Source organism: Triplophysa dalaica, chromosome 12 (genome assembly GCF_015846415.1).
Source record: "Triplophysa dalaica isolate WHDGS20190420 chromosome 12, ASM1584641v1, whole genome shotgun sequence".
Taxonomy (NCBI): Eukaryota; Metazoa; Chordata; class Actinopteri; order Cypriniformes; family Nemacheilidae; genus Triplophysa; species Triplophysa dalaica.
This window is the reverse complement of record NC_079553.1, coordinates 5,907,613-5,935,000: the sequence shown is the minus strand read 5'-3', so window position 1 is coordinate 5,935,000 and position 27,388 is coordinate 5,907,613. Positions and strand designations below refer to the sequence as shown.

Sequence of the window (27,388 nt, the reverse complement as noted above, 5' to 3'; positions counted from 1 at the left end):
AAAAACCAAGGATTTCACGCTTTTCACATCTCAAGAAAGTTCATTTTAGTCTTTGCTAACAATTGCATTAGTTCTCAAATGTTTAATACAGGAGTCTTAAAAGTGTGAAACACAGAATATAATAAGGTGTCGCAATATGACATATCATCCCGAATGCTTTTATGATTTATTACTGCATTGTTTAAAATGTGCTGAAAAATTGCTCTTTATCTTAAAAACATTTTAAAGCGACAAGATTGAGCGATTAGTTGGATACATTTCATACCTTAGCATAAACCAAAATCTTTTTTTCTTTAAAGCAAGTTTAAAGATTATTGACCAGTCATCCTCAAAAGGGCCGGATCCGGACCTTTGGTTCATTCCATCCGGACAGCGAGACATAGGCTGATAAACCATTTAAAACATTTGACGTTTAAATTGAGCCAAGCGTCTACAGAATGGAGAATCACATCACACGCGGCGCGCTCTCAGGAACATTTATGTAATTTATATTTTGCAGCTATATCTTCTAACATCATTATCTAGCTTCATTTGAACCCATTCCGCTCCGCGCATGCGCCGTGCATGAAGTGCAGCAGACATGTGCTTATTTCATCAATGTTTACTGTTCGTTACAGCTCTCCAACCTTTCGAAAATATTTGTGATATTTTATGTACCATAAAGTTTTTACATACATTAAGCATTAACATTATAGATCAGCATTTAAACATTAGTGATCCTTCGAAAATTAATTTCAAGCATTCATTTCTTTAAACCGGCATTATGCAGACAATATTGAAGATATTGTTATTATATTTTCCCAGAATATTCTGCTGCATGATTATATGTAGAAAAGAGTAAAAAGACTTTTGTTGGGTTGTCACAAGTAGGGTCACATTTTGTGATGAACAATTTTATAATTGGGAAATTATTTACAGATAGAAGTAGTTCTGGTATGAATGGCACGGAAAGGCTAATTTAGTAAGCAACTTTTTCTGTTTATGATATGAGCATTTTAATTGTTACATTACGTTTGCTGTTTGTATGTTGTCAGTCGTTTATTTTTCATTTAGAAAATATGAATTATCAGACTTCTATTAAGAGAGCATTCCCCTAAAGCCACAGAGCCTACAATACACACAAACTGTCGATATCAAAATACACATAAATGGCCTGATAGAAAATTATCCAACTGGACTAAATTGATTACATTTTTATTTTCAAAAAACATATTGTCCGGACTTTGTCCTGGAAGCAAATATGAAGACCGGAGCTCTTGGAACTTTAATTGAATACCTGTTATATACAGTTTCAGCTGCAACAACTAAACAAACGGCACGTGGCCCAAACTTAACTTCCGATAGACACCCGCAAAGAATCAACAACTGATAAGTAGTTTCAATTGAATTTAATACAATAAATACACTAAAAATATTAATATTCATATAACTTACTAAAATGAATTGGTATAACCAAACACAGAAATCGCAGAAAACGGCTTGACAGAAATCATCTAAATCAATAAACCAATCTTGGTCTATTATTAATGTTCCTCCAGCAAAGCAGTTTTCCTGCATTATAATGACAGGTCTACTTATTTTTTAAAGGTTCAGTTCACCCAAAAAAATGGTCCTAATTTACTTTCCATAGTAGGAATAAAATGTACCATTTTTGGGTGAACTATTCCTTTAATCTGCAAAACAAGCTCCCTTTGAACAAAAAAGTTTTGAGGTCAACAAAACTTATAGAGACGCAATATTTGAGGGCATGTGTTGTTTGCAATTTCAATGCAAGAGTGCAGAAGACAACGGAGAACAAGTAAAGAGCTGATAATAAGGGACGAGATGAGTCAAGAGGCTAATAAGGCCAAAGGAGAATGAAACATGATGCTAACATCAAATTAACCCACTTAAGCAAAAGGCAGGCAAACGTTCTTCAATCCAGTGGACAGGGTGAGATAGATAGAGGGGAATTTAATTAGAAAGAAGTGTGGAGCCGGGCGACTAACCAAATTCAACCTAGCAGGTTAATGAGGAGCACTTGTTTCCTGTCGAGCTATCCTTTCACTCTCTTTCCTCTATAATTGCAAATACACTCACAATCATAATCGTACACGTATAAAATAGTTGTTAGCATGGCACACATTGTGTTTTGCATTAAATGGAAAGCAACAATACATCTCACTAAATCTGCCTAAATGTGGAGTGAATGGAAATGGGCAGAAGAGAAGCCAATAAGTTTGAGTGACAGTTCCATTCTAACCAATTTCTCATTAGAATACATGCCAATTACAACATGGCTTTATGAGATTCACTAACAATGGCAAGTAATCTCACGGGCAGATAACAGCACCCAGTCCATCATCTGCTACAGCCCAGACAAACACGAACTCCACGAGCAACTCAAATCTCAGTCAGTCACTGTCAGCAATACATTCAATGTATTTAAAGATGCTAAATGACACATTTATAAACACTAAAACTTAACATGCATATTATAGACATGAAGATTTGTTGCATAAAAACCCATGCGCAGTCATTGCATCATAAACAGCCTTTTATTTCCTTAGACTAGCATTATTTTTACAAATAGTCCGGGTTTGCAACCTGCAGGTTTGGATTTTGCCTTTACAGAGATATCATTCATTGTAATGCAGTGTTCATCCACGCAACACATATGCACTATTTAACAGTGTACTTATCTCTGACATCACACATTGCAGTTATTCGTCATCATGAAAGTTTACTATATGCTTGCATTTTAAAGTTGTGCCCGTTTAAACTTTTAAGAGATTTGACTCACCGACATTTCTTCTGACATACGAGCGTGTCGCGCACATCCGACACACTTGCACACACAGACATAGTACAAGTATAATGTTTAGCTGTAAAATGCACACAAGATTATGCCAAAAACATTCAAGGTTCACATAAACACAGCGGCTGAAGCTCTGCATACACATCTTTAATCCAGAACATTAAACTGTTAAAACCTACCTTAAGTGATGAGTGAATTATAATTATATAAACTGAAAGAAGATACAGGATTAAAAATCAAATATTTCAGCTTTTCTCATAATTCAAGTTATATACTTTGTTTTATATTGAGATTTGTACTTTCTCTAGAAGAGAGAAAATGAAAAAGCAGGTTGAACTACATCTTATATCAAACACTCCAGGATAAAATCGAATAGAATCATTCATTATAAAACATCACAACTTTTAATGACAACACTGCCGCTAAATCTATAATACTCCATGTCAGTCTTTTACAACCTAAATCATATTTTGTATATTTATCACTGCTCAAATTTTGGACTCTTAACCAAAATAGAAACTTTATATAAAGTATATCTTAGGGTCACAACAGACTGCACCATTTCATAACAATATGAAAAGCCATACAGGCAAAGAACTTTAAGAAAGACAACGTCACCGAATAGCGGATGCTAGAATATTGAAAAGCAGATAGATACAATTGTGCAAAAAGCACGCCATTCACAGGAAACACAAAGAAAGAGACGACACAAAGCTTGTTGTTGAACACGCTCTCTCTCCAAATTTGAAAGGCGGTGCAGCCTCTTGTGATGATCAAAGTAACATGATTCAATATCCCTTATTTACTTTGCTAACAAACTATCACAGGATGGTTCCGCACAGACGACTGAATGTATGATAAGCAGCCTATTCGCAGTATCAAAGGTAGACAAAGAAATTTGCCTGTCAGAAAATCAAGTCACGTTTTGAGAAAAAAGCGGAAATGTGAACAGAAGACTGAATACGTATGACTGTTCACCCATCTTTAAAGGAAGGCTGTGCAAAAAACATCAATAGGTCGCAAAAAATAAATTAAATAGTGTATTGATAGTGATACCTCTCCTATCAATATTTTTTTTTTAAATGTCATTTACATACGGCCAAAAGTAAGTGGAACCGAGTATGGCGACAAATATAAGAACGCTTCGAGCTCTCAGAGCTGATGTGTGGGTGTGCTTTGGTTTTAAAAATAAGTCATGGAGTATTGAGTTATATAAAATAACTGCTGTTTGTAAGCTTCGCAAGTCATGTCCTGCATTGCATCAGACAAAAAGTTGATTCCAAAAAGTAACATTTATTGTGCTTTCACGGTTGCAACACCAGCCTATGTACAGCTTGGATAAACCAGGGGTTTTATACTGCCCATGTTCATTGTTTTAACTGTAATGCACCACAACAGTCAAGTGACTTGTGTGACCCACCTCATTCCCCATGTTGTATTTCTAGCTCTTCTTTCTACATTTTCTATTTAAAGTATTGCAATAAATCGCAAATGTGTATTGTATCGAAATGCATATCAATATATTGTAACGTGGAGGTAATCGGGAGGCACTTGCCAATACACAGCCCTACTTTAAAGTAAACAATAAAATATCTGTACATACGTCCATATGGTGGGTAACTTGTGCCTTTAGTTTATTTGTTTAAAAAAAACTACAATCACAGGGTGATAAAATAGCTTAAAGCTGCATGACCCTGAGGGATGTTATGATAAACCATGGAAGGACAACCAGAAGAAACCAGACAGAGTGGAGGATGGGTGTAAAGAAACCAAGAGCAGCCAAATTAGAAAAAGAGGAGAAAGCCAAATGCCATGTCAAATATAATTAGACTGGAAAGAGAGAGAGAGAGATATCTTTTAAAAAAATATAATATAAAAAATCTTAATATTCCCAGGTTTTCAATGACTGTGAAAACCATGAACACGAAGAAAGGGACATAGAAAGCGCATGAAACAGAACTTTCATTAGAGAGAATAATTAATAGTATGATGACAGAAAGTGTATTAGGGGCAAGCTTGATTAAATTATTATTAAGTGAGAGAGTGCTGCACTGCAGGGGAAGCACATGAGGCGTGCAGGAGGCCCACTGTTATTGGCATTGTGTGCTTTCACTGCTGATTGGGTAAATCCAGTTTATCAAGGTGTCTTAGTGCAGATAAAATAACAATTGAAGATGATTGACTTTATTCAGCCAGAAGTCAGAACCGGTCGAGTTCTGTATATACGGCAGAAAATATGCAGAAAACGGTAATGTGTACTGACAAACATCTTCACAGAGACATCATGTAAAAAATACAAAGCCTAATGACTGAGCGACAGATTCATTCAAATATTGCAAATTCTATTTCATATTTCTATTTGAGAATAATGGTTTTAAGTGCCAAATTACAAACTTGCACACGTTCATTGCTGTTTTTTTTACTATTTTGCTATTTGGGTGTTTCTGTAAGGAGTCAAAATGGCTGTTCGTGTACAGCTTCTTATGGAATCTTCAATATTGATCGTTTTTAACTAGTATATAAACACTATTAATTTTCACCATAGCGTAACAGCTTACGTAATAAAAACTATACAATCATTACTGTGCAATAAATTCAGTCTATTAAATTTTTTATTACTTAACTTTTCACTATGTTTTTCACTTAAAAATGTTACATTTTTATGACATTTTTACATATTGTTTACATGCATCTCATCCAATCTGTCATTTGTGGTTCTAATGTAAACTCTGTTCGACAACTGTGCAAGGACAATAAAATATTCTATTCTTATTTATTTATAGTAACAGATGCTTAAAATATTTCACAAGACAATTCAGTAATTGCTACACACAAAAAGTCACAATTTATTTTAAGGTCCAGCTCTCGCTATTAACAAACCTTTAACTATGACTTTTGCCTTAAACTCCTAATTTGTTGTTTATTTATAGTTAGTCCGTTAGTTGTTGGGTAGGATTAGGGATGTAGAATATGGTCATGCAGAATATGTGCTTTATAATTCTTAATAAACAGTCAGTATGTTAATACGCAGCTAATAATAGTGAGAATTGGTCCTTGTACCAAAGTGTTCCTGATGAATGATGAATAACACTTGACAACTCTTACACAACCATTATAAATGGCTCCAAACAGTCACTGATGCTCACAATATTATTCCCAAGATTATATTTTCTGAAAATGATACATTGTGTTCTTTTAGTTATTATTTTGTCTTGTGCAATACTTCTGCAATCTGTTGTGCGGCATCCTCAAGGCAGTAATGAAAAAAAACACCTCTTTCATTTTTTAAAATGCTGTTTTAGTGTTTCAGCAAGGGGGATGTAAACTCATGAGAAAAGATGAAATCTTATGATCACAACTGTATATGTATTTGTGTGTGTGTGTGTGTGTGTGTGTGTGTGCGAGAGAGAAACCCAGTTTCCCAGTCATCGATCTTGTTAACTACTTCTGAAAGTCCATGCGTGTGAATGTCTGTGTGTGCACTTAGGTGAAAGAGAACGAGATGGAGGAAAAAGGTACAAGCACCACAACACAGATATCACAAAGCAATCCTGCCAGTTAACTGCTTTTAGAGAACAGAATGTTTGATCTCTCTCGGCCTCTGCTGCTGCTGGTAATGATTAAAAGTCGACAGGCGGAGTGAGACAAACACGGGGACGGATATCACAAAACAGCCGCTCCTGTTATCTGCTTTCGGCATTGTATGTGTCAGATCTCTCTTGCCCTCTGCTGATAGAGGTATCGATTGAGACGGGACGTTGTCTGAGAGCTCCTGATGTTCTTTCAGGTGTGTCGCGCGTCTCACTGAACTCAATGTAACAGGTCGCGCACATGTATCAGCGTTTGTGCATTCGTGGGTGTAAAATAGTACTGACACTGTTCGCTCCGCTAATTCAGGGTATGTTCCTTTATTCCGCTCCTCCTGCTGAGCCCTGACGCTTCTAAGAGCCCTCGATGACCTCTGCCTGCAAGACAAATAGATTTCCCTCTACCTGCATCTAAACATGCACGCATACCAACACACGCAGACCTTATTAGGATTATTATTGATGTTCTGTCAACACCCGAGCCTAAAATACACTCAAGCGTAACCCTGTACACTGTTTTTAACTAAATGCATGTATAAAAGTGTGCGTGTAGAGAGAGAGAGAGAGAGAGAATGTTTTTATGCCTTGGACTTTTTTACTATGCAAGTAAAGCTATTTAAATCTCGAGAGAGACAGAAACAAGATGACGAACAGATGAAAATTTTAACTAAGCACGACATTTAAAAGTACTCTCCTAGGTGATAAATGAAGTATACTTAAATTACAAATAGTATTATTTGAGTATAATATAGTATAATTTTATTTATACTTGTATTAATAATAATACAGAATAATTCACCCAAAAATGTCAAATTCTGTTTATTTACCATAAACAATGTTGTTCAAAACCTGTGTATGACTGGTTTTGTGTCTAAACAATGGAAAGTCAATGAGGTCCAGCATTGTTTGGGAAACAACGTTCAAATTAAATATCTTCTTTAATGTTCTGCAGAAGAAGGAAAGCCATAAAGGTTTGATATGACATGAGGGTAAGTTAATGATGACAGAATTTTCATTTTTGGGTGAACTTTCCCTTTAAATGTGTCCTACAGTATACTGATTTTTTTGTGCTAAATAAAAGCGTTTTAAGTTTATAAATATAATTATTACTACTTCCAACTTTAGTAGTATACTAATTATCACCAATACTTAAACTGATGTTTGACTATTGATAAAGCCTACTATCACAAAAAATTTGATTCTATTACTTAGAAGTGTGCTTTTAATCTTAGAAGATTTGTATATACTAATCCCAAATTTAAATTAAATTCATTTGATGAAAACTATATAACTAATGTACAAGTAAATTTTCCCAACAGTGTTCCTTAAGTACACTAAATAAAAAGTGTCAGATAAAATCATTTTATAATTACATTACATAACAGGAATAGTTAGAATACATTGGAAATTATTTCATGTGTAAAAATATGTGGACAATACATAATTAATATAGTTCTTATAAATACTTCATAACTATACTTTCTATCTATCAGTGTCTGTTAGGTTGGCTCAACTTAATTTATTTGTTGAAATACAGATAATGTTAAAAGCACAGTATACAATAGTATAGTATATTAAGTAAAAAATAATTGTGTAAAATTGAGCAGAATATTATGAAAATGTTCTAAGTAGGGCTGTCAATGTTAACGCATACGATACTTTTAATTTAATTAATATTTAACGCAATTAACGCAGCATCTGTTTATTTTGTCATCTTTTGTCTATAATCACGCTCTTATTCATGTAAAGGCCTTAAAACCATTGAAACGGTTCAGTATAGATAGACAGCACAGTACTTCAATGTTGAACAGTCATAATTAATGTTAAAATAAAGAAAAAATCATAAATTTAATGGAAACAATAAGTTGCAGTACTAATATCAGAATGTTTGCTTTCATTCATAAAATAATGTTGTGAAAGAAATCTGTTGTTTCTACATTAATTTGGTGATCAAATGTGAAATTAATATAATGTAAAAGTAGATTTAAAAACATTAATGTTACGTGCGATTAATCGTAATGAATCACAGAAATAATGTGCGATTAATCAGATGAAATCAGATGATTTTAATCGATTGACAGCACTAGAGATGCACCATGTCTGTGAAGATTATTCAGATCAAAGTAGAATGTTGCTTCAGATTAATTGGATAAAGTTGCCTTTTGCATGAAAGAAATTTCTGGATTCATTTACTCATGTTGTTCCAAGCTCATATAACTTTCTTCTATGGAAAATAAAATAATTAGGTGCTATAGTACATTCATAAATGTATCATTTGAATATGAAAATATCTGGTTACATTCTTGGTATTTTTCAAAATCCCACAAGCACCATCTAAAACCACTCCAGTTCAATGGCAACAACACAGTAAATTCTCATTAGTGGCTTGCATAACCACACATTGTTTTTGCGTTTAATATATAAATTTGACCTAAATACAAACATGCTGATGTGGTTGTGGGTCAGCTGGTTCCATCTCAAGCTGTTCATTAGTCTGCAGTGGATGTAGAGAGTCAGTATGAGCTTACGGTCCACTCAGCTGTGCAGTTCAAGAGAAGTTGCGAGAGCAAATCTGGAAAGTCAGCTTTTACCCTCACGCTGTGATAAAAATAAAAGTCTCTTCTCAGCTTTTCCCAGCTTAGACCGCACTCCGTTCACCTTGATTTTGAGAAGTTCAGCCAAGCTGCGGTGTAGCGATTTACAGCTCTGAATACAACTGTCCTTTCAAAAGACCTTTACAAGTGAAGTGACATACAGGGGCAACTTTTGTAAGGAAAGCAGGGGTTTAACACAGAATCTGTATTTGAAACAGTTATATTAGGGCGATAATATCGATAATAATCGATAATAAAAATAGTTCTAAACGATTTCCATTATCGATCAGTTGGTCTGTGACGTCACTTGCGAGCTGCGCAGTTATAAATCAAGCAGTCTTCTTCCTTTTTAAAAGGACCGAGCGTGAGGTGTGCAATTTTAAAGTCAGGCCTGTCTCCCTGTGCAGTCCGAGCTCCGCTGTTTTAAAGAGACGTGTCTCTTCATGCATGCCCCTCTCTGTGCACCGCGAGGTGCGCAGTCTTAAAGTCAGACGTGTCTCTCCGTGCAGCATGAGGTGCGCAGTTTAAAAGTCAGGCTTGTCTTTCCGTGCATGCGTCTCTTCGTGCGGCACAAGAAAATTTTGGGTAGGGCTATTTGTTTAGCTGCACAAAGATACAGGAATATGTATGGAGAAAACATTTTAAACGAAATTTGGTTTGGTGCAGTCGACGCAGAAAGTACAGTAAAACACGAACACACTTTCTTTCCAAAACACAACACACTTTTTCACTCTCTCTCAGATGCATTCATTGCGAGAGTTTGATTTGAGCGTAGCAGAACAGCGGTGGAGCTGTCAGCCGCATGCCGCAGCTCTTGCGACGCTGATGTGGAGCTGAGCTCTGACTGACAGTCAGGAAAACGCAGACGCCTGCTGACAGGACTCCAAACAAAGAGAAGTGTCAGTTTGCTTGTGTGACATGCCGGCGGCTTACATGTGGCAAAGAAAAGATGAAGCACTCGTGCCAATTTACCGGCGCTGCCGGTCCTACGTGATTTTAATCTCCTCTATGAGATATCAATGAAAGACTGTCAAAGAGATGGGAGAGTATTCACGCATTCTCGCATACACACACAAACTCTGCATCACAGAGATAAGAGCATTTGCCCATTCGTGAAGACACCTTTTACACAGGATTACACAAATCAATGGCAAAATTTCACACAGGATTTAAAGTTGCACGTTGAAACAAACTTTAGAACGGCAACAAATTCAAAGTCCTATTGAAAGAGGGAAGCTTTTCTATTAAGTATGAAAAGTATGTGCTATGATGCTGTAAACCTTTTGAGTTTGGAAACAGCAAGTATCTCATTATTCCATATTTCCTTTTTTTTTTGCCATAAATCAATATTATTAGTCACCCTTTATATTTGTCACTGGGCTATGCTAATTTCGAACCAATATCAAGTATTAAAAGTGTGTCTCAACTTTGACAACACAGCATTGAATCGTTCTTTAACGTTTTTAATTTCCTGAAAAACAGCAAAATTGGATAAAGAAGGTTTCAGAAAGACAGCGTTTCCTTCACTCCATATTTTATATTTCATACACATTACAAAGACATTTGAACCTTTTTGCACACTATTTGCGTCATCTCATGTTTTTGTAAAGTATGTGCTGCTAACCTATGCTATTTTTTACAAGTACAGTGGGCTTTTCTGCCCATTATTTTATTTCAATCTCTTTCCTTTGTTATATATAAGTGCCCTCAATTAATCAGCAAAATGCTCTCAAGTTTAGCCAAAGGTGGATGTTGGTAAATCTTTCCCAAGCTCGTCTAAAACCTTGTGGTTCTATTAAAAGAAAATTCATATCAAATACAAAACAACTCATTAGAACTCTCGGGAATGACTGACAGGTCTACGTGAGAACAAATAGGTTTCCATGACAACCAGACATTTATTGGATGACATTGGCATCATTGACAGAAAGATTAGAGAGAACCAGAGCCTTAGGAATACAAGCACAGCTAACAGCAATCAATCGGGAGAGTTTTCGCACAAACGCACACACCCAATAGCGCAGACAAATTTACGAATTAACTTAACAAATTGGTTCGGGAGACCTAACGCATCCAAACAAACTTTGAAAAAGAATACTTATCTTTCTCCTCTTCTCTTACTTTCTGTCTCTGCCACACTTGCGCAAAAAAACAACAACAAAGGCATTATTCCTTATTTCCCTAGTTTCAGAGGCTTTATCTGCATACAAAGTGCAAGCGCACACACTCGCTCGCTAACACACAGGCACACAAACACACAGCCCCTCATCAGCGGTGCTTCATTAGGCTGGGTAAACAGAGCATTAATGATTCATTAGAACCTGCACTGTTTATAAGTAAACACAAAGTAAGACAGACAGACCCTGTCTGGTTCCCCAACTCACGTCTATAATGTACAGTAAATAACATATACACAAACATAGAAACATGCTCGGTACAAAGTCGCTTTAGACACATTGAGTATTATATAGAATGGAAACAGCTCTTTTATTTAGAAAAACCAGCATGAGTTGACATTGAAAAATCTTATGAAGGAGCGGTGGATGTGGAGGCGGGTTCTTTGGTTAATCTGCCTGACAGACCCCATGACTTGAAGGCCGATTCTCATGGCACACCTACTGTATGTGGGTGATTCTCATTCAATGTCAAACTTGATTTTTTTAAACAATAAAAACTGGCTCTGACATGTTAAACACTTTCAATTTTACAACGCGAGATCTTACAAATCTCATTACCGTAATAGTCTAAAAATGTCAATTCCGCTAAATCAAGAGAAGCAATGATGTCTAAAAGCAGGTTTTATCCAGCATATATAATTAGACATGAAGTTAGTTATACTAAATTCTTAATGTAACGTTTTTAAATGTGGAAAAACTGTATCAGTAATGATAATCAATATTGTCATGTGCACAGCCCAATAAGAGAATATAAAACTTTCAAATACAGAAATTTTAAGAAATCTGTAAACCTGAATGAAACTTGGCAGCCCTTAAATGAACTGGTACGTGTTTTGCATTAAACAAAATCGAGCTTTAAGATCTGTGTGTTTATAAAGAGTCCATCTTTCTTCTATTATTTCTTCATTGTATTATGTATAAATGGTGGGTCAATTTTTTTTGTAATTTGAACATCTAAAACAAAACATACATGCACTCAAAGAACGCTGTTACGGTAATGACATTCTTTAGCAGAAATGCAATAAAATTACAAATTTAACTTATTCCTAAATCAAAATTAATCTTTGTTCTAGTTAGAGACACAATACGATCATTGTTGTATGATCTTTAATATTTAATCTTTCATCTTTAAAATCATTAGGCTACTGCCATTAAGCTTCAATGGATTCATGAACCGTGTATTGCACATAATGCATGACCCGTTTTGCTCCTTTGACTATATTTATAACATGTGGTCAACATTTACAAAATAAAATGATAAGTTCCTGTGATCTAAACAAAGGCACTGACCTAAATTCACCTGATCTGATGGCAAGCAAATGTGTTAATACGATTCAGGGCTGACGGGGTGTAAAATATCACTGGGGGAGATTTAAAGCGGGCACAATGTCCCAGAACGGCCTTAACGCTCTGTTTGTGAGAAAATGTCCCGGAAAAGAGCTAATGGCCCATCTCGGGTCTGCAAGTGTGTGAAAAGGTTACCACACACACACACACATGAACATATACACGCGTGCATGCGATGTTCCATTAACCTCGTTCGTACAAACTTTCAACAGGACACATTCATCTGATCTCTGAATATGACTTATGAGGGTGTTAGATCACGTGCACAGCAGCACATCCATTTACACCTGTGTGGGTACAAACAGACCCCCGCACAGATTCAGAAGAGCACATACACAGGGTTTATCCTGGCTCAAAATGAGACGGAGGTGGTGACATCCTGATCTTGTACAAACACGTAGGCCTACCCTACTTGGCTTAACCTAAGTGACTGAGATTTGACATATTAAAAGTTCTAATAAATTAGATAAAAATGACGATCATTAAGTTGTATAAAACATTACTTTTATTAAACCAAATAGAAATGTGTTTTTTTAATCAAATAAAGCTTTTTTATCATTTTCAACTAACTTTTCATACCTCAATAGCCAACCAGTCTTTCTAAATGAGCAAAGCTCATTCACATCTTGCATTCTCTGTGGTTCACTTTGAATGATTCAATCATCTCTTGTATTCGCTAGTGACTGAAAAGTTTGATAGTTTAAATGAATCGGTTCAAATGAGTCATTCGTCTGCGAGTCGTTCTGAACACAATGTGCGTTCATACTGGCGAACTAGGTGTGTACAGTATACGCTTATGCAAGGATCCAACTGCACAGCTAAAGACATTACCATGATGTACGTCTTGTTAATTTAAGAAAATAAAGTAATTAAACGTACATTGATTCAAAACAAACAAACGTGAAACACAGGCTGGCATTGTTCTGGAACTCTTTTTAGCTCCTCAGTGTGTTGAAAACGAAACAGCGCCTCTACTGTGGCGTAATGTCGCAACTGCAGTTACAAATGACAGCCTGTTAAATGCACGCAGAATTTCTTGTAAAGACTCCCTTAATAATTTTGCCGAGAGCCTGAGATGGCACAACATTTGACGGAGGCGGCCACCTCCAATTTCTCTATGCAGGAATAACCCTGATACAGTTCTGCTCAAAAGTGTACATACCCCTTGCAGAATCTGGAAAAAGTTCACACTAAAGAATAATAACAGAATTTCTAAAAATAGCCCAGGGAAAAAGTTTACTTGACCCTGATTCTTAATACTATATGACGTTACCTAAACAATCAATGACAGTTTTAATGTTTTTTCATAGTTGTTTATGGGTTTCTTGTTTGTCACGAGTCATTAGACTGTCCACTGATCTTCAAAACAATCACCCAGTCTTTGCTTTTTCAGCATTTCTGGATATTTGACTCATGTCCAGCAGTAACTGTATGATGTTGAGATTCCTCTTTTTACATTTAGGACAAGCAAGAGACTCATACACAACTATTACAATAGATAGAAACATTCAGTGCTGCCCACAAAGTCAACACCATTCATTTAAAGACAGGTAGGTGTAAACCTCTAAAAATGGTTTTCGGTGGTCGAATATTCGGTGCATCCCTATTCATGACTATTATTAACTATGACTAAACATAAAAACTGTCATTGATTGTTTAGAGGTAACATCATACAGTATTAAGAATCAGGGGTATGTTCAATTTTGCCCTGGGTTTTTACTAAATAAAAAATAAACCTTAATTTTTCTTAACTTTTTCCAGATTCTGCAAGGGGTATGTAAACTTTTGAGCACAGCTGTAAGCTTGAAGAACTGTTACTATCCTTCCCACAATGCACCACAGCCACATGTACAATTGAAAACCAATGCACACACATGCAGACACACATTGTCCTCTGTATCTGCTTTTTATCTCTTCATCCGTGCCTGGGCTATAATGGCAGTGTTAAAAAGCAAACAAGCTTTCTTTCCCAGCAATCGCTAGAGACGGGGCAGACAAGGAATAATGAATGATCACGGCCGGCTAGTTTTAGTAACCAGGCTACCCTGGGACCAAATATTCAAATGAGAATTTATGACTCAACAGCGGCTTCTAATTAAACTGGATCTTTGAATTATTCATCCGCTGTTTACCACAGTCATACACCGGTGAGGGTGTGTTTGTCTGCCGATAAGCCCGTGTTTTATGCATCCACTCAGTGAAATCTTTTCAAGTCACCAGATCAGAAAGCGCGTTAACACACACAAAGAATCTGTCTTGGAAACAAAAACCTTCAGTGCTGTGGTGACTTAAAGAAAAAATATAAAAGTTTTAGACAGTAATTGAATGCCTCTGTTTTTTTAATAAGAAAAAGTTCACCACTCAAATTCTGTTCGAAAACCTGTTCAAAAAGCAATTTTTTATACCGTGATATAGAATGAGGGTAACGATTTTCAAGCTCCAAAAAAGACAAAAAGCAAAAAAACCTGTGAAACCTAAACTGTTAAAAATGAGATTTTTATTAGTGACATAAGACAAATATTCCAAACCTTACTAGGTACATAATCTTCAAAGATCTGAGAAAGCAATGGCTGGTGAATGATAGCGTTTCACTTTTTCTCCTCACACACAGCTCTTTTGCGGACATTTAACCGCTGAACGCAGATCACAGAAGCCTGTAGGAGACTAAAGGAGACTTATGCGTCGGACCTACGCCGTAGCCTTTGCAGAGTTTTGTACCCTACGCCGTAGCCCGATGAGCACCACTTCAAATGTCACAACACGGCAACACGCACGTGGACACGTTTTTATTAAATGTTTAGATCTCTATGTTGCCTCGTTTTTTATTCACAAATGTACTGCAATCAATGTAAAAGCAAGTAACTTTAAATGCAATTTCTGTCAAAAACTATAGGCCTATGTAAAAAGTGTAGTTATAACGTTTAAGGATAAATGCCACAACATTTTGAGCAGTTAATGTATTTATTTGGCATTAAATCTGCTGAATCTGCACATTGCTATTTTAAAATACTAATATTTTAATTGATTAAACAACTAATTCTAGGTACCACGTTTTGTTTGCTTGCTTCCTGAAAATGACTAGAAAAAAATCTGATGTGGGTAAAACATTGAGCGTTTGCTCGCATCATTTCACTGTGAACAAGGCCCAGGTCGACGCTAGATTTGCGAAGAGACTAAAATTAAAAAGCAGTGCTGTGCCATCAATATTGGATCTGACAGGAATGGCGGAGCAATCTTATGTGAGTAAAACATATTTGATCTATGAGTCACTATTGCTTTGTTAAAGATCGATTGATATGTCCTGATAATGTATAACTTAACGTTACGTTTTCTTTAATGCGGCACCGCCCAGTAAAACCGAGCATTTGTCGAACTAGCCTTAAAACACGTGTTGAAAATAGCCTATTACTTATTGATTTGCATGTTTTTGAATGTAAAAAACACGGAAACGTCATAAGTAGACCTCATACAACAGTATAAAACAATAAAGAAGGTCCGTTCATGACACTTTTAAACTTGATCTGTGTCGCAGAATCTATGCTGGTTTGGATTGGCCGCCTCCAGTTATCCCTTTGTTTTGCCTCCAGTTAATGCCGTGATGTAAGCATGACGTCGGCCGTAAAGGGTTATATACAACAGCATTGTGTGGGGTAAAGACCCTATTCGTGTTGCGCTAAAAATTATAAATTCACATATTCAAGATTGTCACCTAATAACATGTGAGAAACAACAGGGTTTGGAATTAAATGTCACAACCGAGAGAAATGTGTCTTTGCGTTATATTTAAATATACACTATAAAAAATTGTCCTCAACTAAACACAATTCTGTTTCTAGTTCAGGAAAACACATTTTGTTACTTTTAACCCGACGCAGTGTTGTCCCTTTTATTTATTTAAAACAAAATCAACACAAACTTTTTTTTTGTTTTACGGTTTAACAGATAAGGCTTTAAAGCCTGTTCCAGACTAAAATACAAGTTTGAGCCATCTTTAAAGAAAATATATTGCCATGAAATGTATTAAAATATGTCAGTGCCCTGGTTTTGTCTCAACCAGTCATGTTCATTTCGAAGGCATTTTTATTATTTATTTATTATTTTTATTATTTTATTATTTTTATTATAATTTAAATATCCCAATTTAACTAAGGCCTATTCCTGGCTTAAGCTAATCTCGTCTGTCAAACTAGGCAATAATGTGTTAAAATTCCATAACACAAAAAAGGAGTTATTATTATTGAACTTTAGGAGCTAAAGTTAGGACGAAGTGCACGAGTATACAGTACACTTTCTTTTGGTCTTTGGATTTCAATGGTATCCGTTCCTTTTGACTTACACTGAATACTGCAGAAAAATAAGAGGCTCTGACCTTCTGCTAAACTTGTTTTGTTTCATGGATAAATTCCAGAGAGATCCTTTTCTTATCTCTAAAATAGGTTTCATTTATTATTTAGCTCCCATTGAATTATGGAAGCATAATTTAGCATTAAAGAAAAATGTAGAGATATAAATTAATGTATGGATAATGTTGTGTTATGTCTAATGTGCATATGAAGAATCCAAAAAGATATTCATGCTCTTTTATAGGCCATAAATGATTAAGGATTAATGCTTTGATTAAGAATAGATGAAGATTATCCAACTCTGGCAGTATAACTCTATGACTGACAGCCATTGAGCTCTCTTCAAACTTTTGAGATGAGAAACATTTCTACTTGAAGTGAAAAGTTTGGAGCTCCCCGCAGAATATTATATATAATATGATCAAAAAGCAGCCTCTATCATCTTTAGGTCAAAGAGCTTGTATGCTCCATATGTGCGTATTTGTGTGTTTGTATGCACTCACATCAAATGATCCGGCCAAACCTCTCAACTCCCTCCAAAGCTTGAAAGTTATATCAAATAACAGATTGATTTGTGCTCCATAATTCAGTGTGTCAGAGCTTGATGAACATTTCATTCTTTTCATTAGCTAAAAGTTCTTCTAACTGCTGTTAAAAGCACCAGCCAATCACTCCAGCTAAGAGCTGCAGAACAGCATTACCTCAATTAGAAAAAAGTCCTTCGTGAAAGGAGAGAAGCACAGCTAGTGCATGACTCCCGGGGTCCCTTTAGAGAACCACACACAGAGCTCTCACTGCTCACTCTGAGCTGAAAACACTCATTTGGGGGTTCATTTCAGTTAGAAGAGTCGATAATTGAAATGCCACTTTTTGCACTTATACACACGTTAAGAAATGAGAAAGGAATTTTAATGCATAAAGATGATGTATAATTTCTATAAAAAGTCATAATATATATGGTTTTGTATATACCTTTTTTCTTCTGGTCAAGCAAAGGAAATTTCAGTGGTTTGCTTGTCGACAAATGGTTTGCTTTCCTACATTCTTCAAGATATCTTCTTTTGTGTTCAACAGAACATAAAAATACAAAGTAATATTTATAATATGGAAGTTAATGGAGTCCAAGAACTGATTGGTTACAAGCATTATTCCATACATATTTCTCTTCAGAGAATGTTCATCAGATCAGAGACATTTATACAGATTTGGAACAACTCGAAGGTGATTAAATAAAGACAGAAGGTTTATTTTTGGTTGAACTACCCCTTTAAATCAAGAACATAAAATCAATATAATATTTTTTACAAGTCTTTATGCAGTTTTTTGTTGATTGATTCAGTCGCCGAGGGTTTACAGATAAATAGATTAAGGAAATTTTTTAATGAAGCTTTAAATGGATCGGCTCACTGAGGACTTTATGGAATTTGAAGGACCCAGTCTTTGGCGGTTTTAGAGGCTTTGATTATGTTTTTGGGTGCTTAACAATGGATGTTCATATTTCTAATAAAAAAAAACGCTTTATATTTTTCATATTTCAAGTCTATCGTTCATCGGTGTACCGCTTCTAACAAAACAACTGGATTTCTTCCGGTCTATATAAAGTCCATCATTTCGAAACACTCTGGTAAAGCTGACCAGGTCTTTCATGATTCTCAGGCTGTTGTGATTGGTCGATGCCCCTCTAACGTGCATTCCTAAACTTTGTCTTTTAGCAATAAACAGTAACAATGGCGTCATCTTCACTTTATCAGTTAAAAACATGCGGATCGATCAAAGTGTAACAGAGTTCTATTAGTGCATGAGCAAACGTCAATCTTTGTTAGAGATCGCCATTTTTTTCCCTACTTTGTCAAGGGGAATGACACCCGACCGAATGGCATCAGACCAGTTGTATTAATTAACACTAATAACAGAAGCGTTAGTTTTGCATTTTTATATTGGACCAGGATAATAAAACAAGCAGATTGACAAGAAGACATTTGCAAGCAGGACTTCAAAGGACGTTTGATAGAAGTGTTTTAGAGGTATGCGGACACACAATATCAGTGTATTACACAAAACAGCTTTCACAGCCGATGTTAGAAGATATAAGAACAATACATACACAACAACGAGAGCGATATTGCATCTATACATCAGTTCGACGGCAAAAGTTTGTAGATAAACCAGACACAACGTTGGAGTGTTTTTAAACCCCTCCGGTTTTAATTGGGAACTTCTTTCTTCCGCCACGAATCCACGTTTCGGTCATCAACGCGAACAATCTTTGCTTTGAGAAAGATATGCCATTAAGTTTATTAACTATGTGGAAGCGTTCATATTATGCGTAAACATAACATTGAAACTGTGATCGGTATAATGATAATGAAAGAAAGTCCTATCGCCCAAACGAATTAATGTGCAGTTAGTATTTTTATATCATGTTTATTGTATGCCAGTTTTACAAAAGAAAAGAGAAAGCTTCACATAAATAAACATTCTGGAAAGGATAAACTGCTTTGTGTGTTTGTTTTTAGCAATCAAACTTCTTCAAAGTAGCGCAGTTGCGAGGACAGTATAGTACAAATTATTTTAGTGGCGGAGTGATACAAACAGTCAGTGAAGCGGTTCAACAGTCTGTTCCCATGATGATCGTGGGGGAATATCTCACGGCTATCAGCCAATCAGATTCGAGAGCCAGAGAGAACTGATGTATTATGTAAGAAACCAACTGTGAAAATGTAAATAATTATGTACAGTATTTGAGTTTTTGACCCAGCAAGAACTGTGGTCTTGTACTTATCCATTTATTAGATCACAGCAGCAATCATATCAGTCATTCTCATAAACTTACAAACTGCACTAAAATTCACTTCTCACTGGAGACCATGCAACATATAAACCTAACACATAGGCTACACATTCTCCATTCATCAAAGTAACAGCCTAAAAAAAATCACAAAATGTTAATGCCAGAGATGGCCTCATCTCACACCCACAGCTTCCCTCCATCTAAAGATACCCCTCAGTCTCCTGAGACTGATGGAGGGAAAAGAGTATCTTCCAAAATTATCATTCCTATCAGAGCAGGTCTGGATTACTGATGACTGTCTCACCGAGCTCCCACACGCAGACAACAAAAGAGCAGAGAAAGAGATGTAAAAGAGAGAGCTTTCTGCATATCCGGTGATGATGTGGAAACGTGTTAAAGCTTTAAATCCAGCTTAGTCTCTAAGAGATTGTCACTGTGCAAGCTGTATCCTGTATGAAGGAAGTCTGACGTCGATGATAAACTTGAACAGTTGTTTTGCATTCAAAATGCTCACAAAGTGACTTCTATAAAACCAAATTTTACTTCTGTGTTAATCTGATTAAGTTTTTGGACAAGATTTAATGGTGACAATGTTAAGCATGGGGACAAAACAGGATCTATCTCCAAGTGCACGGTATTAAAGGGACAGTTCACCCCAAGATAAAAATTCTGTTCATCATTTACACCCTTGTGTCGTTAAAAAACTATTTATGGCTCTTTGGAATGTAAAAAGATATTTTGAGAAATTCTGAGGGGATCCGAGTCTACACAATGGAAGTCAATGGGGGCCAGTGTTGTTTGGCAACCAACGCTCTTCAAAATATCTTCTGCAGAAAAATCAAAGTCATACAGGTTTGAAATGACATGAGAGATAATAAATTATTCATTTTTGGGTGAAATATCCTTTTAAGGACCTTGACTTCCCCTCATCCAGAATGTCAAGGAAATCCCCAATCTGTTCACACAAAATGCATTTTGTCCCTTAAGCCACACTTTGTACAAAAGCTGCATCTAAAAAAAACAAATAATGCTGGCACTTTTCCATTTTTGCAATACGTTTATCTGCCCTCAAGGTCTTTTTTGTATAATTTGCTTGAAGACCATTACCCTCAATATCAACAACGTGTCTTAGTAAAGTGACCATATAATACATATAATAATTACATGCATGCATTCGGCAGATGCGTTTATCCAAAGAAACATTTTTTTATTCATTCTAAAAAAAAAAATTAAAGTTTCAAACAAGTATGAGGTCTTCAAATACAGTATTTTAGTGGGCACTGTTCTGAATGCAGGGTGCTCTGCTCAAAAGATTACAAGAAGTCTGGGTTCATTTGAACTAGTTCACTGGTGTACGCTCATTAGATACCAAGAGTCTAGGTGTGCATAACTGTTTTCTTCCCTAGAGTTTGAGTTTCTTTAAATATCTGCCTCTTTAGAGATAATTAAGTTCTCTGACATTGGCATTAAGTACCTTCGCCACTTTGTTTAAATAGAATCTTAACTACTGCTTTTTTGACTCACTTTCTGCTCTCTGCCCACTCTGTTTCTGACACTCTGCTGCCTGTGACTCTGTCCTCTCCTGTTTCTTTTCAAGCCACTGGCAAAGGAAGACATCAATCTTGTGCTGTCACACAGTGTGTCAGGCTTTGACCCAGCTGGAGTGGAGCAGGAAAAGGCCCAGCTAATATTGAGTTAGCTCATGCAGCATGTCCTGCCATCACACACACACAGACAGACTCTCGAGTCCTGACAACTAATTCTGAGTCACACTATCTGACACTTACACACACACACACACACACACACACACACACACTAGAAGCGACAAAGCTGACACTGTATTTGCTGAAGAAGAACGTTATGGGGAGGGTACAAACAAATATCCATACACATGCTATGAGTAAGCATTTTGGGCAAAAAATTCAATCATGTGTCAAAAACATGATCATCCAGTGATCATTTATTTCTCCAGAGTGACAAATAAACCATAAATGTGCCTTATGTTGTGACAGCAAAAAATTTGACAAAACAACCAATTCATAAAGATCGATCTCTCTCATGCTATTTTATATTGGAAATATAAATATTAATGATATAAACTAATATATTATTAACAGTTTGTTTTCTATATTTTTGCTGTCACACGTGTACGCCTGTTTTGTCAACTACCCATTTACACTCTTGAAAAAGCTTAAAATTGCCTTCGCTACAAACTTTTAAAAGCAATTTTCGCACTGTGACAGTTGGCAAGGAAACAATATTACGGCGGATGTAATGTGGGCTGGAATTTCATTGTATTCAATGCGATCTGAATTCGATTTTAATGGTCCAATTCAGATTTTATCTCCACCCACATGGCCTTTGTAATGCCAGCAGAAGTAATATACTGTTTCATAGGCATACTTTTATCCTTAGAACAATGTGCAATGATAAATCATTCCAGATATTAAACTTAAAACATCTATTAAGAAATAAGACCTATCCAGAGTACATGTTGTTCTAAAGCAGAACAAAGCAACAACTTTAGGATTCGGTTCTCACTTTGCTGCTAGAAAATGTTATTTTTAAAACAGCACATTCAGAGCTTGGACTACTCTTTCTCTCTCTCTCACTGTTTAGAGGTGCTCACCTTTCCCAGCTGTCCAATCAAAGGGCCCTGCTGCTGGGGGGCCCGGCTTCTGTCTAAACACCCGCTGTCGCAGAGACGACCCCGCAACCTTTGGCATCATTTTGACAGACAGCCAGGTGACTGGTTTTAATATTAATATTTCCCCCGTGCTGAGAGGAGATTCTATTTGTGTTCGGCTGAGGCAGTGCAGAAAAAAGTCAGACTGCAGAATGCAGTCCTTCGCTTGCCGCTCAGGATGGAGTGAACAAATATAAGCAAGAGCAATTGGAACGAAGCTGTCAATTTCTCATTCTCTCGAGCCGGCGTATGCTTTTCCAGCGTCTCATTTCGCCGTGTCTCTCTTCCCGTCAGTCTTTCTCTATTATTCAAATTTTCTGTTTTATTTTTCCGATACCTCTCTCTGTGTGCTGGACAGGTGTCAGATCTTTCACAATCTCCGCACAAAGAGGCCTTTACTACACATTCACTCACAATAGAAAGGTCACGGTAAAGTGCAAATAAAATACCATTCCTGCATTATTCAAAGGTAGCCTTACAGCTTATAGAAAAGGAGCCGATGGGTTTAAAGGGATCAAATCTTTAGCTTTCCTAGTCTAAGCGTTATTAACTGAAGACATGGTTTTGTCTGACAAGGAGTGCTGCTACTTGACACTGATATATACCTTTTGCCCTTGTAGTAGTGCTGGAGGACTAATGTGCCGACCAACGATGGACAATGATAGAGTTCACCTTAAAAGGAACCTTGGGTATAGAGAGATGTATGCTGTAATTTATTAACAATGGCATTGAATTTATAAATGTGAAATAAAAAAATTGTGAAACTGTCACAGTATTCATAAACTTTGAAAAAATAATTTGACTCAAAGGTCCCCATTTTTTTACGTCAAAATCTGTGATGTCAAATGGTTGCAAACTTAAACGGTTCTCTTAACGCTACAGCTTATCACACATTGTAGTAGAGTAGGCGGGGCGAGGCCGTGTTTCGAGTCCGGTGAGTAATTGTTAATGAGCGCCAGCTGTGCGCACACCAGGCTCGAATCACGTAGGAGATGGGGAGCATATAAAAGGAACGAGCGACCGGACCGTCGAAGAGAGAGGACCGGGGCCGAACGTGTGTTATGTTTGTATTTGTATTTGTATTTATGTTCATGTTTTGTTCGCCGGTGGTCGTCCGTGAGGGGCCGCCGGCTGTTATATTACGTTATTAAATGTTTAAATGTCTTCCGGTTATATAAATACAAACATAACACAAGTTCGGGCCCCGGTCCTCTCTCTTCGACGGTCCGGTCGCTCGTTCCTTTTATATGCTCCCCATCTCCTACGTGATTCGAGCCTGGTGTGCGCACAGCTGGCGCTAATTCACAATTACTCACCGGACTCGAACCACGGTCTCGCCCCGCCTACTCTACTACACACATGTCTTTCATATATAACAGTAAAATATGATACCTCAAAGAAAAATGTAAGACTATTTAAGACATCAGCATCCACCATAATCGTATACTTTATACATTATGTGAATATACTGATCAACACAATAATAAGATGCTTGCGGTTTGGTTATTTATTCTGTATTAGATCACATGTGAATATTAGCCCCAGTCAGCTTATGACAGAGAGAGAGAACACAATAACGTTAGCCTACTGATGTTGATAAATCAACTTTAAAAAGTCAAAATCTGGATAAAATGTTTTTATAATGGCTAAAAACATTGTGTATATAATAAATTTGAAAGAATTTGGGTCATTTATATGTATGATTGTATTGTTTCTGACAAACATTATTAAAATGTATGAAAATACACCAAACGGCGTCTTTATTTTCTTTCTTATTTTAGCATTGTTTATATATATTTTTTTTCTTACTGCGCCTTATTTACTGAAGAACTGATAGGTGTGTCTGTGTTCAGCATGTGCGTGCAACCATTTTACAAAAATCGAAAAAGAACATGGCGGCCTCCTTAGGTTAAAATATTAACATTTCTGAATGAAAGCGTTAATTTTGCTCAATTTATGTTTTAATGCATTATATTGAAAAGCAGACAAAATAAAAAGCACATTTTGACCATTCGGTTTGTGCAATAGTGAAAAAGTTGACTAAATAAATAGAAGCAATGCAAAAAGGCCGTGTTCAGTATTCGGCCAAGTGTTTCATTTCTATTTGGCTTCGGCCAAGAATTTTCATTTCCGTGCATCCCTATGAAATATGTTATTTGACATACTGATATGATCATTTTTGGGTAAAAATAATCAGAAATACATAGACTGATCAGAGTTCAGAACGATTGTCTTATCTTATTCTAATTCACAAAGGTAAGCTCATGATAATGATTTATAATTTGCACTGTCGGGTCGCCCTATGCAGGAAATTTGAATATGGTGGATTACCTCTTTGTGTCCTAACATCACGTCCGTAAACACAAAGGAAAGGAACCGGCAAGTTTATCAAGTGTGTGGGGATGGAGTGTTTTTCATTCTTATAACAGTTGCTTTGAATTTAAATCATCATCTTGCTGGCTGTGTTTAAAAGCGATCATCTGAGGAATGTCATGTAAACATTTTAATTGATTAAATTCTGACGCTAATTACACCTGGGGAATCATCGGTTGTTAATAAGAAAGTAACCTTGCGCTCCGCAGAGTAATGAGAGCTTCAGCAATGGCTGATATCGACACAGATTTTGAGAGTTCGGCTCCGACATCTAAAAGGATTTCCTTAACAAGTAAGATGTCACTATCGTGATTTTTTTAAAGTAAGAACAAAAGCGGCAGATATTGTACGTGTTCAGACGACATGTTTCAGATATATTACTTGTAGGAACCATGTAAGGTAACTAGGTCATTTATAGTTTTTGTCTACATGAGGCGTGGCGAGATATCAAATGCTGCAACTGATTAGTGATGGTTCTAATCATTTTGCGTTGTCTCTCAAGATACACACGGTCACATATTACTTTCACGTTGATGCACAGATGTGCTAAAATGCAGTGTGAGCAGTCAGTCATTTCAGCAATCCACCAATTCCGCATTTAACTGACATTTTATGTTTCAAAAAGTTAAGGACTGTAGCTTTGATATATGTGAAGTCCAAAATAAGCAGGCACAAGTAACTTATGGATCTATCTTATCTCACAAATATCTTGTATTATAACACTGTAAAAAAGACGTAGAAAACACATTAAACCTGTGAGGCTCAAGTCTCAATACACACAACACAGCTGGTACCTTAAGTTTAGTTTGTGAGATGTACAGCTAATATGAGTGTACTAGTACAAGATGTGTTCTTAAAGTATTTAAACTTGTTTGCACAGCCAGGGCAGATTATTAATGTCAGCTACTTAAATGAAACTCTGCTAACACCAGATAAATATAAGTGACATTTTCTTACAGTACACCACAAAGTAATAATTCTGTCATCCTTTGCTCAACGAAAGAAAAGAATATGCATTTCTCAAAGAAAGAAGAGAACATGCATTGCATTGGTTTTGTTTCCGTGCAGTAGAAGTGAATGGGTTCGGTTACCAACATTCATCAAAACATATTTTGTTGAGTTTTGCAGAATAACGATAGTCATACAGGTTTGAAATGACAGAGTGTGACTAAATGATGACCGAATTTTCATTTTTGGGTGAACTACACCTTTAAAACGCTCTTCTTAGGAAGTAGATACCCATTTAGTAGGCACACCCTTGTAGATTATAGAACATACCATTAAAGTTCTAAACAATTATTAACAGCTACAATGCTGTTTACTTTACAGTAACAGATTCATTATTGAACCATGTAAAACTATTCTTGAAAGAGAAGCTAGTGCACCCTCTTACCTCGTACTCCTCTGCCTCGATCAGCAGTTTGCCTGTTGTTATTCGGGATTCATATGGTGGGATGTTGCTCTAAGAAAGAAAGAAGAAGAAATAGCAAAAACGTTAATTATGATAATGTTCTTATCAGGAATTATTCATTAGTTATGTATTACTTCATCTAGCAGTTCTTTTTCCAGTAATAAATGAACAAACTCTTTTGAAGTTCATTCACTTTAAAAGTATCTTCAATTATTTTTCCATTAAAGGAACGTTGCAGGTTCACAGCAAGTTAGGATACTTTGAAGGAAAACACAAAATGTTTACAAAGAAAAATCCATTTGCAGCAGTTAAATTGCAAAAGTAGTTCATCAATTCATCTGGCTACAAGAGCACTACAGTTACTATTTATGTAAAGACAGTTGGGCAATTCCATGAAAATGTCAACCTTTCCCGATTTTTTTTTTTAACAGCAGTTTTTACTATGGTAGCAGCACAGATTTTAACATTGGGTGGTTCAAATACCCATATAAGATCTCTCTTCAAATTTGAAGAGCATTTGTTTTATTTTTAGTGCATGATTTTTCATAGTCAGGTAAGTGCCATTTTCAGGATTGTCACATCCATAACGCTACATGTTCCTCATAAATGAGGCATTCTATAAAGAGGCATCCCTTCTCCTTTCATTGAGTATCATTGCTTCAGGATTGTGCATTTTACTTTACTGAAATCCTACAAAATTGATAGTCTCCCAAAAATGCGTCCTTTTTTTGTCACATCCATAACACATGTTTTATTTCTATTTTTTCATAGACTGACATTTTTTTGAGGGTTCAGTAAAATATAAACAGATTCAACAGTTCAATATAATCGTGACAAATTCATTCTCTGAACATTTTTATGTCACGTCCATAACGCAAAACGTCACGTCCATAGCGCTTGAATTGCCCAGTTATGCTTTGTTTTTACATTCCTCTTTATTTACCGTACAATAATTATATTATTGCTTTCAGGACAGACATGACGAAATAATGTATTTTGATGATACAAAGAGGACAGCATGCAAAAGCTTTTGCATTTAACGTTGCATCTTTTAAATAGACAAAGTTCTGAATGGACTGTGTAAATTACTTTCCAAATTATTAATCTATTTTTAAAACATTTCCCCCCTTTTCTGTAAAACATGGCAGTATCTGGTACACCTTTTCTTTTGTGTTGACTTCCGCCTGTCTGTGGTGTTATTTTGTTTTTTCCACAATCTATTTATAATCTTTACACTGAATGAGCTGTTACTGAATCAGCAATGTAAAAAGAGCTGATA

The 27,388-nt window shown here is 36.1% G+C and overlaps 1 protein-coding gene across 1 annotated transcript in view; it reads right to left on the bottom strand.

Annotated features, from left to right (window-relative positions):
- si:dkey-12j5.1 (uncharacterized) overlaps positions 1–27,388 on the bottom strand; it is a 66,602-nt gene that overhangs the window by 34,095 nt on the left and 5,119 nt on the right. Inside the window, exon 8 of the mRNA XM_056762533.1 lies at positions 26,092–26,160. Coding sequence (XP_056618511.1) covers positions 26,092–26,160 — 69 coding nt within the window. The remainder of the gene's footprint in view (positions 1–26,091; positions 26,161–27,388) is intronic.